The sequence below is a fragment of the Centropristis striata genome, chromosome 7 (genome assembly GCF_030273125.1).
Source record: "Centropristis striata isolate RG_2023a ecotype Rhode Island chromosome 7, C.striata_1.0, whole genome shotgun sequence".
NCBI classification, from domain to species: Eukaryota; Metazoa; Chordata; class Actinopteri; order Perciformes; family Serranidae; genus Centropristis; species Centropristis striata.
The window spans coordinates 6,613,925-6,628,012 of NC_081523.1; the positions used below are offsets into that span (position 1 = coordinate 6,613,925).

General features: G+C 35.7%; 1 protein-coding gene across 2 annotated transcripts in view; it reads left to right on the forward strand.

Moving 5' to 3' along the window:
* The window catches only part of taok3a (TAO kinase 3a), a 134,896-nt gene that overhangs the window by 58,725 nt on the left and 62,083 nt on the right, over nt 1-14,088 (forward strand). For both annotated transcript variants that reach the window (XM_059336672.1, XM_059336673.1), the window contains exons 3-6: nt 2,586-2,822; nt 7,430-7,501; nt 9,952-10,053; nt 11,169-11,214. In XM_059336672.1, the coding sequence (XP_059192655.1) occupies nt 2,691-2,822; nt 7,430-7,501; nt 9,952-10,053; nt 11,169-11,214 (352 nt within the window). In that variant the 5' untranslated portion in view covers nt 2,586-2,690. The remainder of the gene's footprint in view (nt 1-2,585; nt 2,823-7,429; nt 7,502-9,951; nt 10,054-11,168; nt 11,215-14,088) is intronic.

A 14,088-nucleotide genomic window follows, 5' to 3' on the forward strand; every position in this document is an offset into this window, starting at 1 on the left:
GTAAAGGATCACCTGTGTGTGTCTTTCCCTCAAATCTACAGGCTTATAAATAACCAGCATGTCATGATGTGGGCCTTCAATACATGAACACTAGTAGAACTGCTTCAGCTAGTGTTGTTGAGAGTGTGAGAGTCAAACTTTGGTGTTTTTGGCACATCTCGTACTTAGATTTGACCAAATGTTGTGCAAACCACACAATTTTTTGTCTTTTTTAAATAATTTTGTTTCTTTTTCAGTTATTTTGTGTCTTTTTTGGGGTAATTTTATGTCTTTTTTGTGTCATTTTGTGTCTTTTGTTAAATAATGTTGTGTCTTTTTCGGTATTTCTGTGTCTTTTTTGGGTCATTTTGTTTCCTTTTTAAGTAATTTGTTGTTTTTTTCTGTAATTTTTTGTTTTTTGGTCATTTGGGTTTTTTGGGGTCATTTTGTGTCTTTTTTAATAATTGTGTGTATTTTTTGGTCATTTTGTGTCTTTTCTTTGTCATTTTGTGTCTTTTTTAAAGTAATTTAATGTTTTTTCAGTCATTTTGTGTCTTCCTCCAGCGGCCCCCAGGTAATTTGAGTTTGAGATCCCTGGTTTAGGTGGCCTTGACTGCAACACTGGTTTTTAGTTATTTTTGATGTCCAGTGCAGACCCTCTGAATAAAAACCCCTCTGAATAAAGCTACAACCAATCAGACCAATGAAACTTGTCGCACTGAGTGACACATGCAAGTTTTCAAGAAGACACATGGCAGCTGGTGACAAACTTTCTCTAGTTACAGGTCAACAGTTCACTAAAATGTTTTTTTTTTTCAAACACATGAGGCAAGAAATAGGCAATGAAGTAAAATATTCTTTATTCATATTTGATCAGCGATGCCTGGTTTGACAGTTTGATCTGAGTTTGCTGGACATCAGTCATCCTATCAAACCGTCTGTAAATCAGTCTGAATGGGGTTCAGATTCCTCTGGTTTCCAGACTGTACAGACATTTATGGAAAATATAACAATTGCATTGAGATGTGGAGAAATATGGATCATTATTCAAGTTTCTCAATGAAATAGTCTAATCTTAATATCCCATACCTAAAGTAATCCCCCCCGAAAAGCTTTGAGGCGGCCATCTTTCTACATCTGGTACCATGGAACAGAGGGCACAGGACTTTGCGTTTAAGACTGATATTTTTGGAGTGGGTGTGATGGCTTAGATCCCTTTAAGAGCAGGGGATTAGGATGATGCTGATGCTTAGTGTCTTGGCTTGTGTGCCTGTGTGTCTTGCTGCCTCTGCCTGTATGTCAGCCTGCTCTGTGTGGGGCTGGCCTTTGGAGCCAGATTTGCTTGCTGCATCTGGCTGATGTGCACAGAGATTTCATGGTAGACAGAAAAAAAGAAGAGAGAGAGAGAGAAGGAGAGAATAAGCAGAATGAGAGGGGGATAGCGTGTGACTGTGTGCATGTGTGTGTGATGCATGTGCAGCGAAGCTAACTGGAGCAGGGTGTCCAGGATGCGTACACGCTTGACGGCCCGGCTGGCTGCAGCCTTGTGATACAAAACATTTAGCTTCAGAGTGTGTGTCTGCACGCACACAGGCAACTGTTACACTGTGTGCATGTGTGGAAATGATGCATCAGTGACTCAGCTTCAGCTGTCAAGGGTGTGTGTGTGTGTGCGTGTGTGTGTTAATGTGTGTTTGTGTGTGTACGCATGTGAGCAAGTGTGACTGTGACTTGGATGAGCAGCAGGACTAGACAGCTAGCGGTCATCATGACTGTCTTTTTTCCTGTCTTATCACCTATCAACTGTCCATGAGAGGCACTAATGCAAACACATGATGGAAAAACACACACACACACACACACAAATGTGGATATTCTTCGAAGGGACTATGAAGTAACATTTAGGCCTTTTAACGATAATTACTATATCAACTTATAGTTTGACATATAAAAATGGAAAAAAGACACAAAATGACCAAAAAAATTAACAAAATTACTAAAAAAGACACATAATTACCAAAAAAAGACACATAATTACCAAAAAAGACACACAATTATTTAATAAAGACACATAATTACCAAAAAAGACACACAATTATTTAATAAAGACACATAATTACCAAAAACGACACACAATTATTTAATAAAGACACATAATTACCAAAAACGACACACAATTATTTAATAAAGACACACAATTATTTAATAAAGACACAAAATTACCAAAAAAAGACACATAATTACCAAAAAAGACACACAATTATTTTAAAAAGACACAAAATTACCAAAAAAAGACACAAATTTACCAAAAAAATTCACAGAATTACCAAAAAAGACACAAAATTATTTTGAAAATACACAAAATTATTTAAAAAAGACACAATTATTTTTTTAAAAGACACAAAATTACCAAAAAAGTAATTAAAGGGACCTTCCACACACAACACAGTAAAGTGCCATTCATATAAAACTCACATTAAACTTTCATATCAAGGTGGGGGCCACAAAATATCGTCACAAGGGCCGCAATTGGCCCACAGGCCGCGAGTTTGAGACCCCTGACCTAAAGGAATCAAATGTGACAGTGTGGTGTGTTGTGTTTCCAGGTCTAGCTGGCCAATGCCGGGGCCGTCGTGGACATCTGGTGGCGGCAGCAGCAGTAGTGTGTATGTGAGCGTCGTCCCCGGCGCCTAGCTCATGTCCAGCCCATAATGCCGTCATCCACACGGAAAGGAGTGCCGAAGGACCCCGAGCTGGCCGACCTCTTCTTCAAAGATGACCCCGAAGACGTCTTCTGTGACCTGCACGAGATCGGACATGGCAGCTTTGGGGCCGTCTACTTTGTAAGTGTCATTCACCATTTTGTCTACTTTTTTTAGAAGCTTAAAAAGTAATTTAATGAGTTTTGTAGTTTTGTTGATTGAAAGACTTCTACACTTTAATTTAACTACTTCACAAATGTTCTCTGTTGAAATAAGTTTATAAGCGAGTACATTGTATATGAAATATAAAAAAAAATAGCCTCCCTCATATTATCAGGACATTCCGAATGACAAGTTTGGAATAACAGCAGTTTCTGTCAGGCTTTTACTTCTGCATCAACCACGTCTTTTTGTACTTGCTCAGTTATATTCAACACAATTTGATGGAACTGAATATCTGTTCGGACACAGTTTCAGGTTTCAGTTTGATATGACGGGACCTTTTATGGCACGTTCAAACCAAGTTTATTATAGTTAACAAAAACTAACGAAATTCATTAGAATCGAAAAACATTTTCGTTAACTGAAATAAAAATAAAAACTAGAGTTTTTGAAAAAATGATAACTAACTGAAACTGTATTGTGTGGTTACAAAACTAACTAAAATTATAGTGAAAATGTCCTTCGTTTTCAGCTTTGTCAACTTTTTTCGTATGCAAACCTTTTTGGTTGATAGGAAATCTATTTCATCTATCTGGGTTTATGACTTAATAAACTTATTGGGGCTGAGATGGATCAGACAAAGGAAATAAAGGCAACATTTATTGTGACTTTTTTAAAAATCTTGCACCCAACAAATACCTGGTTACAAAAAACAAAAACTAATAAAAACGAAACTAAAACTAAGCATTTTCCAAAGAAAAAAAATTATTAAAACTAGCAAACTCATTCTAAAAACTAATTAAAACGAACTGAATTTGAAAACCAAAAATCACAACGAAATTAAAACTAAAACTAATGAAAAATCCCAAACTATTATAACCTTGGTTCAAACGTATCGAAAGATTCTGAGAGAAAAACAACTAAGATGTAGTGGTGATGCAGTTGTAATTTATTGTCCATTTATGAGTTTATAGATCAGGAAAAGAGCCTAGAATATAAATGAGGGGCCAGACCATATGAGATACTTAGTGCTCCCATTAAGGATGCACTCTTAGCCTCTTCACCACATGGCGACTATTAATACACGAGCATTGCTTTGATTTATTTATGAAGGAGTTACCCTACATATTCATTCATCGATTCATTGATCTGTACACGTTGTAAGTGTATCCTGCTACATTATTGCTCTTTGAATGCAATTAAGTGGAGACAGATTCCCTCTCAGCACTTTCTCTGTCGCCTTTCTTATTAATCTCATCATCACTAATTACTCATCAAGCCTTTGATTCTAAAGCTGCGTGGAGGGGAGGAGGAGGAGGAGGAGGAGGAGGAGGAGGAGGAGGAGGAGGAGGAGGAGGAGGAGGAGGAGGAGGGGTTGAAAGCACAACGCATCTCTCTGCTCTCTCTTCATTCCTTCTCCTCCTTCAGTTCATTCACTCTCCTCTCCTCTCCTCTCCTCTCCTCTCCTCTCCTCTCCTTGTTTCCTCTCCTTTCCTCTCCTCTCCTTGTTTCCTCTCCTTGTTTCCTCTCCTCTCCTCTCCTCTCCTTGTTTCCTCTCCTTTCCTCTCCTTGTTTCCTCTCCTTGTCTCCTCTCCTCTCCTCTTTTTGTTTCCCCTCCTCTCCTCTCCTCTCCTCTCCTTGTTTCCTCTCCTCTCGTCTCCTTGTTTCCTCTCCTCTTTTTGTTTCCTCTCCTCTTTTTGTTTCCCCTCCTCTTCTATCCTCGTTTCTTCTCCTCTTTTTGTTTCCTCTCCTCTTTTTGTTTCCTCTCCTCTCCTCTCCTTGTTTCCTCTCCTCTTTTTGTTTCCTCTCCTCTCCTTGTTTCCTCTCCTCTTTTTGTTTCCTCTCCTCTCGTCTCCTTGTCTCCTCTCCTTGTCTCCTCTCCTCTTCTCCTTGTTTCTCTCCTTGTTTCCTCTCCTCTCCTTGTTTCCTCTCCGCTCCTCTCCTTGTTTCCTCTCCTTGTTTCCTCTCCTCTCCTTGTTTCCTCTCCTCTTTTTGTGTCCTCTCCTCTCCTGGTTTCCTCTCCTCTCCTTGTTTCCTCTCCTCTCCTTGTTTCCTCTCCTCTCCTCTTTTTGTTTCCTCTCCTCTCCTCTCCTCTCCTCTCCTCTCCTCTCCTCTCCCTCCAGATGCAGGGCTGGGGGCGATAAGCCTCCTCCCTCCCTCCCTCCCTCCCTCCCTCCCTCCTCAGACAGCTGTTTTCTTGCTATAGAAAACAGAAGCTGTCTATAGCGGCGCAGGATTTTCTTGGCTGGCAGCTTTACCATCCTCTTCTATCCCATGTCATTTACACACACACACACACACACACACACACACACACACACACACACAGCCCCAATACATCACTAGTAACCCTGGTGCCCATGTCCGTCTGGCTAACAGGCTCCAGTGTGCGTCTAATTCCTGCCCTGATGCCAGAGCTGTGCTCACTGACACACTTCTGCTATCTGCATTACAACTGATACACTGCTAGCTTTAGCTGCTAGCCAGAGCAGCTTTAGTGCTTTAGTGGAAAGTAGTCTGAAAGATATACAGTTTCATCAAAGTTTAAACATTGAAATCACTGATCTGCTGATAAATATAAGAGGATGCATGTCTTTAACACATTATAATGGCATTTCTTATCATGCTGGTATGAAAAAAAACAACAAATGAGTTGTGATTTTACAATATTTTTTATCTAGTTTTATTGTCGAACATTTAAGAAGTAAATGTTTGCAAGTTAAGTGCACGATAGAAGGAAATGTACCGTGTTTCCTTCTGTAAATGCATGCATATTCTCTAGGTAATTACTGTATGTGCATGCACAGTCAAATAAATGCATGCAATTGTATGTGCATCTATAGTGTATGCATGTTAAGAACTCCATAATGGATAAGAACAAGGGGAATTCCCCCTGCTGAGTATGCAGGCCCATTAGCAACACACACCATAAGACTGTATGTCGAATGAATTAGCTTGTTGTAATTATAGATGCAGCCCCTTTTCTTCTGCAATGACAATTAGCCTGAATGTATTTCAATATTTCAGCTTTACATGATTTTTTCCACCCCTTCTTCTCTATAGCCATCTATCTATACATTACACCAGAGGGAATGGCTATTATGCATGAACTGACAGGCAATCATGGCGATCAAATGAATCTGAAAAAAAAAAAAAAAAATCAAATGGGAATACTCTGTTGCCTGCTGTTACTGTAATTCCATTTGAATCTCGACATGAAATTCCCATTCATTTCTAAGTGGGATGAAGCCGAGATAAGGGCTTAGGCTGAGCTGCGGCGTAGCTGTTCCTGGGGCCAAATGCCTTTGAGGTTAACACCACGGGTTTAGCATGGGCATGTGGATGTGCACAGGCAACTCAAACACTAACAGCAGCTGCAGAACAACCACATTTCACTTACCTGCAGGCTTTGCCTAATCACGTCGCTGAGCGCTTTGATCAGGAGGAAATTTGTTTAAATTCAAATGAGAGAATCTGTTACTGCCGTATCTCTCAGTTGTCGTAGATGTATTGCCGTGTTGTGCAGGCATTATGATGTTTTGCATGCACTGAATTTATCCAGCACACATCTGGATCAGCCTTAAGGCATTGCATGACTTGCTAACACTTCACTTTAAACCCATTATTTGGCATTTATACATTTAAACATGTATTACCTGGTTTATAACGTGTTATAATGTAGTTTTAAATAGATATTTGTGTTTATTAACACTTTAGCCCCTCCTTTGGTCACCCAGAAGTGGAGCTTGTTATATAAACAGATACTGAATGGTATATCGTGGTTATAAATGCTAAACAGGGCTCAAAGTAAACCTTTATGTAGTGTTGTCAAATGAAATTGAATTCCTTTTCACTTCAGGCAGTCTTTATCCTGCTGTATAACTATTTTTGTGTAATGCTGCATGATGCTTTTGTGAAATAATGTGTGAAACTTTGTTTAAAGATTTAACATTTTAAATCAGGGGTCTCAAACTCAAATTACCTGGGGGCCGCTGGAGGTAATATCAAAATGACCAAAAAAAGACACAAAATTACTTTTAAAAAAAAAGACACAAAATGACCAAAAAAAGACACAAAATTACAAAAAAATAAACAAAATTACAAAAAAATTCACAGAATTACCAAAAAAGACACAAAAGTATTAAAAAAGACACAAAATGACCCAAAAAAGACACAAAATGACAAAAAAAGACACAAAATTATTTTAAAAAGACACAAAATTACCAAAAAAAATAATTAAAGGGACCTTCCACACACAACACAGTAAAGTGCCATTCATATAAAACTCACATTAAACTTTCATATCAAGGTGGGGGCCACAAAATATCGCCACGAGGGCCGCAATTGGCCCGCGGTCCACGAGTTTGAGACCCATGTTTTAAATTTTAAAAAGCCATAAGAAGTTACCCTGCTCAATCAAAAATAATACAAAAATTTATATCTTAACTTAATTGTAGCAGAGTAGGGGGGGGGGGGGGGGGGTCCTGTGATGTCTTATGAGATGATTACAGTTTGTAAGAGTTGTCTGTAAGTTTTTCAATGTTTTCCACTTTACTAGAATCTCATCTCTCTGTTTTCTTTTCCAGGCACGTAACTCCTACTCTAACGAGGTGGTGGCCATCAAAAAGATGTCCTATAATGGCAAGCAGACTACCGAAGTAAGAAAGACTGAAACACACACACACACACTGCAAAAAAAGAAAAGTTGGGTGAACTCAAAATTTCAAGGCAACAAACTTCGATAAATTTCCAATTTGGACAATTTAACTAAATATTTTAAGTTTTGTTTTTGAGTTTGCTCAACTCAACTGTAAATTGTACTGACTTGTAATTTTACATTGTAATAACTTTTAATCCTTACTTCTGCTAACTTCTGCAATGTGCTGAATTGGCACGATTGTAACGCCGCTATGAAATGTCAGCTAATGTTGCGACCACAATTTTGAGTTAGCATTGATACGCTAATGGCTACTCTTGTAGCTGTAACAAGCAGCGCCGCTAGCATCAGTAAGCCGCTAGCATCAGTTAGCCGCTAGCATCAGTTAGCCGCTAGCATCAGTAAGCTGCTAGCATCAGTTAGCCGCTAGCTTTCGCTAATGACTGAATTTCACAACAAAGAAATAAGAGTTAACAGAACTATTGTCCCTTGTTGTGAACCCCAACTTAAAGATATAAGTAACAACAACTCACAAACTTGTTTTTGAGCAGACAACTGGCTTCCTTTGTTGTGCTAACTTACATTATTGCCCTTAATGTCAATAATTTATATTTCCAAGTTTTACCAACTTAAATCACTGTTTTAGGCCAAAAAATACAAGCTGGCTTTTTTGCAGTGCATGAGCAAGAAGACATGCCAAACTTTTCCCCTAAAAGACAAATTGCTGCTGTAAAGGCATCCCCATAATTTAATGTAGTTCCTCTGAACCACATCTCGAGGTCAAGCAGACATTCAGTTATGCCACAGTCATACTTATTTCTCTTGCTTTGGCTCTAATCCAGTGACAATGGGAGCAATGCAAAATGCAAAAGGAATAAAACCCTTCTCTAGTGACACTAGCTTGTAAAACTGTGAGACTTCTCATCTGTGCTGGCAAGTTCCCCCTAAAGGAACTAAAAAAAAGATTGTGAAAATAATTAAAAATAATTACTCACCACCAGATGCAAAGTTTGGAACAAACATGTGCTTCCCTCAAGCAAACCACAGAAAAAGTTTAGACCCAAGTGCATTTCAGAAAAGCGTCCTATGTGATCACAGCTGAACTCGAGGCCACATGTCTGTGGTTTCGCAAACTTTCTTCTTTTTATAAACCTTTGAGTGATGGTTTTATGTGAGGGCTGTTGCATGACATTGTCAGACTGTTTCTAACTAGCTGAGGCTTGGAGTTTGAATAATATATCTCCTGGTAAGCAGAAAGCCAGCTCTCATTTTTTGTATTATATCACTCTGTTTATTATTCATTTTGCTGCAGAGCTGTTAAAAACTTCCCTGTCTGTCTAAATACAATCACAACAGATGTATAAAAGTCCATAATATGTGTTCTGTCTGTGAAGATTATAAGGACATACTTTATTAAACTACATATATTTCACTTTTATATGAATGAACAATATAGCCATAATGAGGCACAATTCATTGTTTTGTGTTTTAAACATAGTTTTCGATTCACAAATTCATCACCGTAATGCGTCCAGATAAAAATGTCATGTTTTCCCTACACTTATGTATAATAAATATTTAATAAACTTTATAAAATATATACATTTGTTTAAAAATGTATAATTTAACAGAATATAATCAAACATAATGTTTTTTTAACATATAAAGAACAAAATCTGATAATTGATGATAAAAAAAATGGTTAAATGTTACGGTAATGATAGAATCGTTTGCATTTAAAATGTGTTTATTTTAATAAAATACATTTTGGTGATACCAGCTACCCTTGAGCATATTTAAGTGCTTGCCAAACAAACAAACAAACAAAAAAAATTTTGTTGGTTTTTTAATTTTTTTTATTTTAATTTTTTTAAATTAACATGACACATACATTAATGAGGGTTTACATGCCCACATTGTTAGATAAAGAAAATACAAGACCAATAACCACTGAAACAAAGAACAAAAGAAAAACAATAGATAAATAAAATAAATAAATAATAATAATTGAAATAATAATAATAATAATAATTAAATAAAACTATAACCCTGTATTTCCTATGTAGCTGCTATGTTAAATATTACATTTTCTTTCTTTTCTTTCAACATCTTGATTGGTGACTTTCAAGATATTCAATAAATTGTCCCCATAGCTTTTTTCATTTTTTATTTTACAATATGTTACGGTAATGAATTTTGCTCACAGTGTCTCTAAAAATGTCAGAAAATACCTTACATTTTTAAAAATAAATTATAAACTCATATTAAACAGTGACTTTAGATTGTATATGTTATAAAGACTCAAATAAAATATGTATTCAATGCTCTTGGATTTTTGCTGTGAGCTGCACCATGTTAATGAGAATCAGCCGTTGTTGTTCAATGAAAGGTGTTGCTGTGATTGTACCTGTAGTGTTTAACCATCTGTGTGTCTGATTTTGCTCTTGGCAGAAGTGGCAGGACATCATTAAGGAGGTCAAGTTTTTGGGACAGCTGCGACACCCAAACACGATCGAGTACAAAGGCTGCTACTTGAAAGACAACACTGCCTGGGTTAGTGGATCCGTCTCCACTCATCTGCCTTTGTCCCACTTCCCTCTTTGTTTGTCTTACAACATCGTTAGTGTATCTTTTTATTCCCTTTCCTCTTCGTCTGATTCTTTTTCCTCTTTGTCTTGATGTCTTTTGGTCTTCTTTTTGCTGTGTTTTGTCTCTGCCTACCACTCTTTCTCTGCATATGTTCTAATCCACACTGACTAGTGTTGCACCACAAACTGCTCTATAAAGTCTAACTATGCAAAAGATAAAACTGAGAAAAACTGCTTTAAAGTTTTTTAACGTTTTTTAACTGGCCAGCCAAACGGGTTATAGGTAGGTAAGTGATATGACACTTATTTCTACATGTATTGATGATGTAATATTTGTGTATAACTTGATTCCTGTGGTCTATGTCTAGTACCCTCAGGTTGAATGCACTTATTGTAAGTCGCTTCGGACAAAAGCGTCTGCTAAATGAGATGTTAATGTAATGTAATATTTATGTTCAAAAATCATGACGATTTAATTGACCTTTGACCCCAAAACTGTAGTTACTGCACTCTGGTTTTGCATTAATTTAAAAGGTTCTAATAGTAATGCACAAACAGAGTGCAGTAACTACAATGTTGTCATCTTCTTTCAGCTTTTATATTTTGTTTTCAGTGAAATAACATTTTCTAATTGATCTTGTTAGAAGTGTATTTAAAAGTGTTTAATGACTCTTTGTTATTTGTGTATTTTAGACTTAATGTTATAAAGTAATGTTTGTTTGTTTTTTACTTAATCACTATCTAGATAATCATTTCCATATCAAATAAACCTATAATTTCTATTATTCTTGTCTTCAATATTCAACACAATGAAGAAATATCACAGTCAAAGCAGACCATCTGCTTTGGTTTTGAGTTGGATTTTGTAGTTACTGCAATTTTTATATAATTATTTATTTGCAATAAAGCAAAATTAAAATCTAAATCTTTGTCACAAGATAAAACAGACATCAAGGAGTTCATTTTTAGTTATAACTCGACCAAAAATGTAATTACTGCAGTTAGGCTTTGTAGGGCAGTATACAGATACAAGAAATATACAGACATACACCATGTGAATAATAAGTTCTTCTGTTTCAGCTGGTGATGGAGTACTGCCTGGGCTCCGCGTCAGATTTACTAGAGGGTGAGTATATTTATTAAAACTATAAAGCCAAGTGTATCATTTTGATATTTGTTTTCCCTGAAAAACTTGATGTATACATGTGTTGAAGATAAACAAACTGAGCAATAAATTGCACAAAAATACCAGATGTAGCAAAAATGATATGCAGGTTCCACTGGTGGATCAGTGATTGCTGCATGAAAACTTCATATCAGCAGATGTATGATGTTGTGTTATATGGAAAAAAAATATTTTGCATGTTTGAGGAAAATGTTAAAAGGAAAGTCAAAGTTTTAATTGGCTAAAAATGTTAGGTTTATTTGTTTTTGTTAGTTTGTGACCAACAAATTGTGCAAAAAGACCTGATTTATCAAATATGATACAAATCAAAATTCATATATACAAATTGATAGATATTTTTTTTATTTGTCAGCAGGTTAAACACTACACAAAAATATAATTTTCTGGCAAATTTTCGTGTTTCAGGCTTTATAGGGTTAATGCCTAATGTGCAACACACATTCAAATGTTTAAAAAATGGTTTTAAAACTGTTTTTAGTGTCCGTATCGAGGCGTCTTTTGAAGAAATCACTTCACACGGATAAGAAATTTTGTCAAAATGCTCCCTAAAGACCAATAATTGTTTGTTTTTACATGTGGGTTGTTAAACAAAGTCAATATAATGCAGCGATTAGTTCGTAGACATGTCTCGATTTAGACTAGACTCTGTATTCTACCTCTGTGTGTTGTATCTAATTTTCCTTCTGTCTAGCTAAATATAAGCCCAGACCACTGAATGACCTCAGGTTATGAGGTTTTACTAAACATGAGGAACTGTCTGCTATCAGATTTATCTCTTAAAACCCATGAAACCTCATTCTCATTCTGTGGTAATATCCTGTGGTTATTTGTCATCATTTAAACAACCTTGCTAAAAAAAAGATACAAAGTATCTCATACATATAAGATAATACAGTATAAATGTAGAAGGCAATACACTGTAAAAAGCCACCTCTGAAAAAGAAGAAAAAAAGTACAAAAATTTGGTTTATTTTGCTTAAAAATAGCAAAATTATCTGCCAATGGAACAAGAAAATTTGGCTTGTCAAGACTTTCCAAAACAAGTAAAAAATATCTAATCTTTACAAACCCAAAAATACTTTAGAATAAGTGTATTCTAACTAATAACAAGTGCTTTTTTTGCAAATATCAAGTGTCAATTTACAGCTATGTGCCAATGTACTAGTTAATTACATACATACTACACAACAATACACACTTCTATTGTTTCATTGATAATAAAACAATTGATTCCATCTGGCTGCTTGTTTTAAGTATTTGAAGAGGTAAAATTAGGTCAAAGTTATGATTTCTTAGTTATGCTTGAAATAGGAAATTATGACTTTGAAATAACAGTTTTATACTTGTAAGTGTTGATGAAACAGCTTTGTAACTTTTGATATTCTAGTTTTAAGCATGCATTTACTCAGTATAGGTCATAAAATCTCAGTAACAAGCTGTAATATTATTATTATTTAGATAATTAAGGACCAAAACACTTAAAACAAGTGAAACAGTCGAACTTAAAAGATGCTGACTAAGAAGAACTATCTTATCAGACAAAAAATAAGCATATATCCCCTTTATCTAAGATGTTTAATCTTACTTAGATTTCAGTTTTTGCAGTGTAGCTGGAGAATTCTATGGTCCAACTTGTGATGTTACATTGAGCACATTTCCAGTTTAACTACTTTTTCTAAAAGACCAAATAACATTTCCAGTTTTTCGAAGCTTGTCCACCCTCTCGGCGTTTCTGACCTGAACCTAATGTGTTATTTTAAGCACCCATGTGTACAGCCGTCACTGACGTAGCTGCACAGTTATGACAGTTTGCCTTGGCCTGTTTTGGGAAATTTCTCAGTCATGGTTCCTCTGTGACCTTTTGCTTTGGCACGTAGTCTCTGTTACTGCAACGCTCCGCAGGGAACCGGCTCAGGAGCCTGTATCTCAACTGTTGGCATGTTCTCCATATGGTAACTCAAATTACCTGGGGGCCGCTGGAGGGAGTATCAAAATGACCAAAAAAAAGACACAAAATTACTAAAAAAAAGACACAAAATGACAGAAAAAAACGAAATTACTTAAAAAAGACACAAAATGACCAAAAAAGACACAAAATGACCAAAAAAAGACACAAAATTACTGAAAAAAACACTACTTTTTTTTTTTTTTAAAAAGACACAAAATAACCAAAAAAGAAAAAATGACCAAAAAACCCCACAAAATGTACCAAAAACAGAAAAAACTAAATTACTTAAAAAAGAAACAAAATGACCAAAAAAAGACACAGGATTACCAAAAAAGACACACAATTATTTTTAAAAATGACAAAAAAAGACATAAAATTACAAAAAAGACACAAAATGACCAAAAAAAAGACACAGGATTACCAAAAAAGACACACAATTATTTTTAAAAATGACAAAAAAAGACATAAAATTACAAAAAAGACACAAAATGACTGAAAAAACACTAAATTACTTAAAAAACACATACTAAATAACCAAAAAAGAAAAAATGACCAAACCCCCCCCCCCCCCCCCCACACACACACAGAATGACCAAAAAAGACACAAAATTATTTTAAAAAAGACACAAAATTACCCAAAAAAGCCACAAAATGACAGAAAAAAATAAATTACTTAAAAAATAAACAAAATTACCAAAAAAAAAGACATAGGATTACCAAAAAAGACACAAAATTATTTTAAAAACACCAAATTATTAAAAAAAGACACAAAATTACCAAAAAGACACAGAATGCCTCTGGAGTACTCTCAATCTGCTATATCAGTACGGCAGATTTTTTTTTTTTACTATTACTCAAACTGGGAT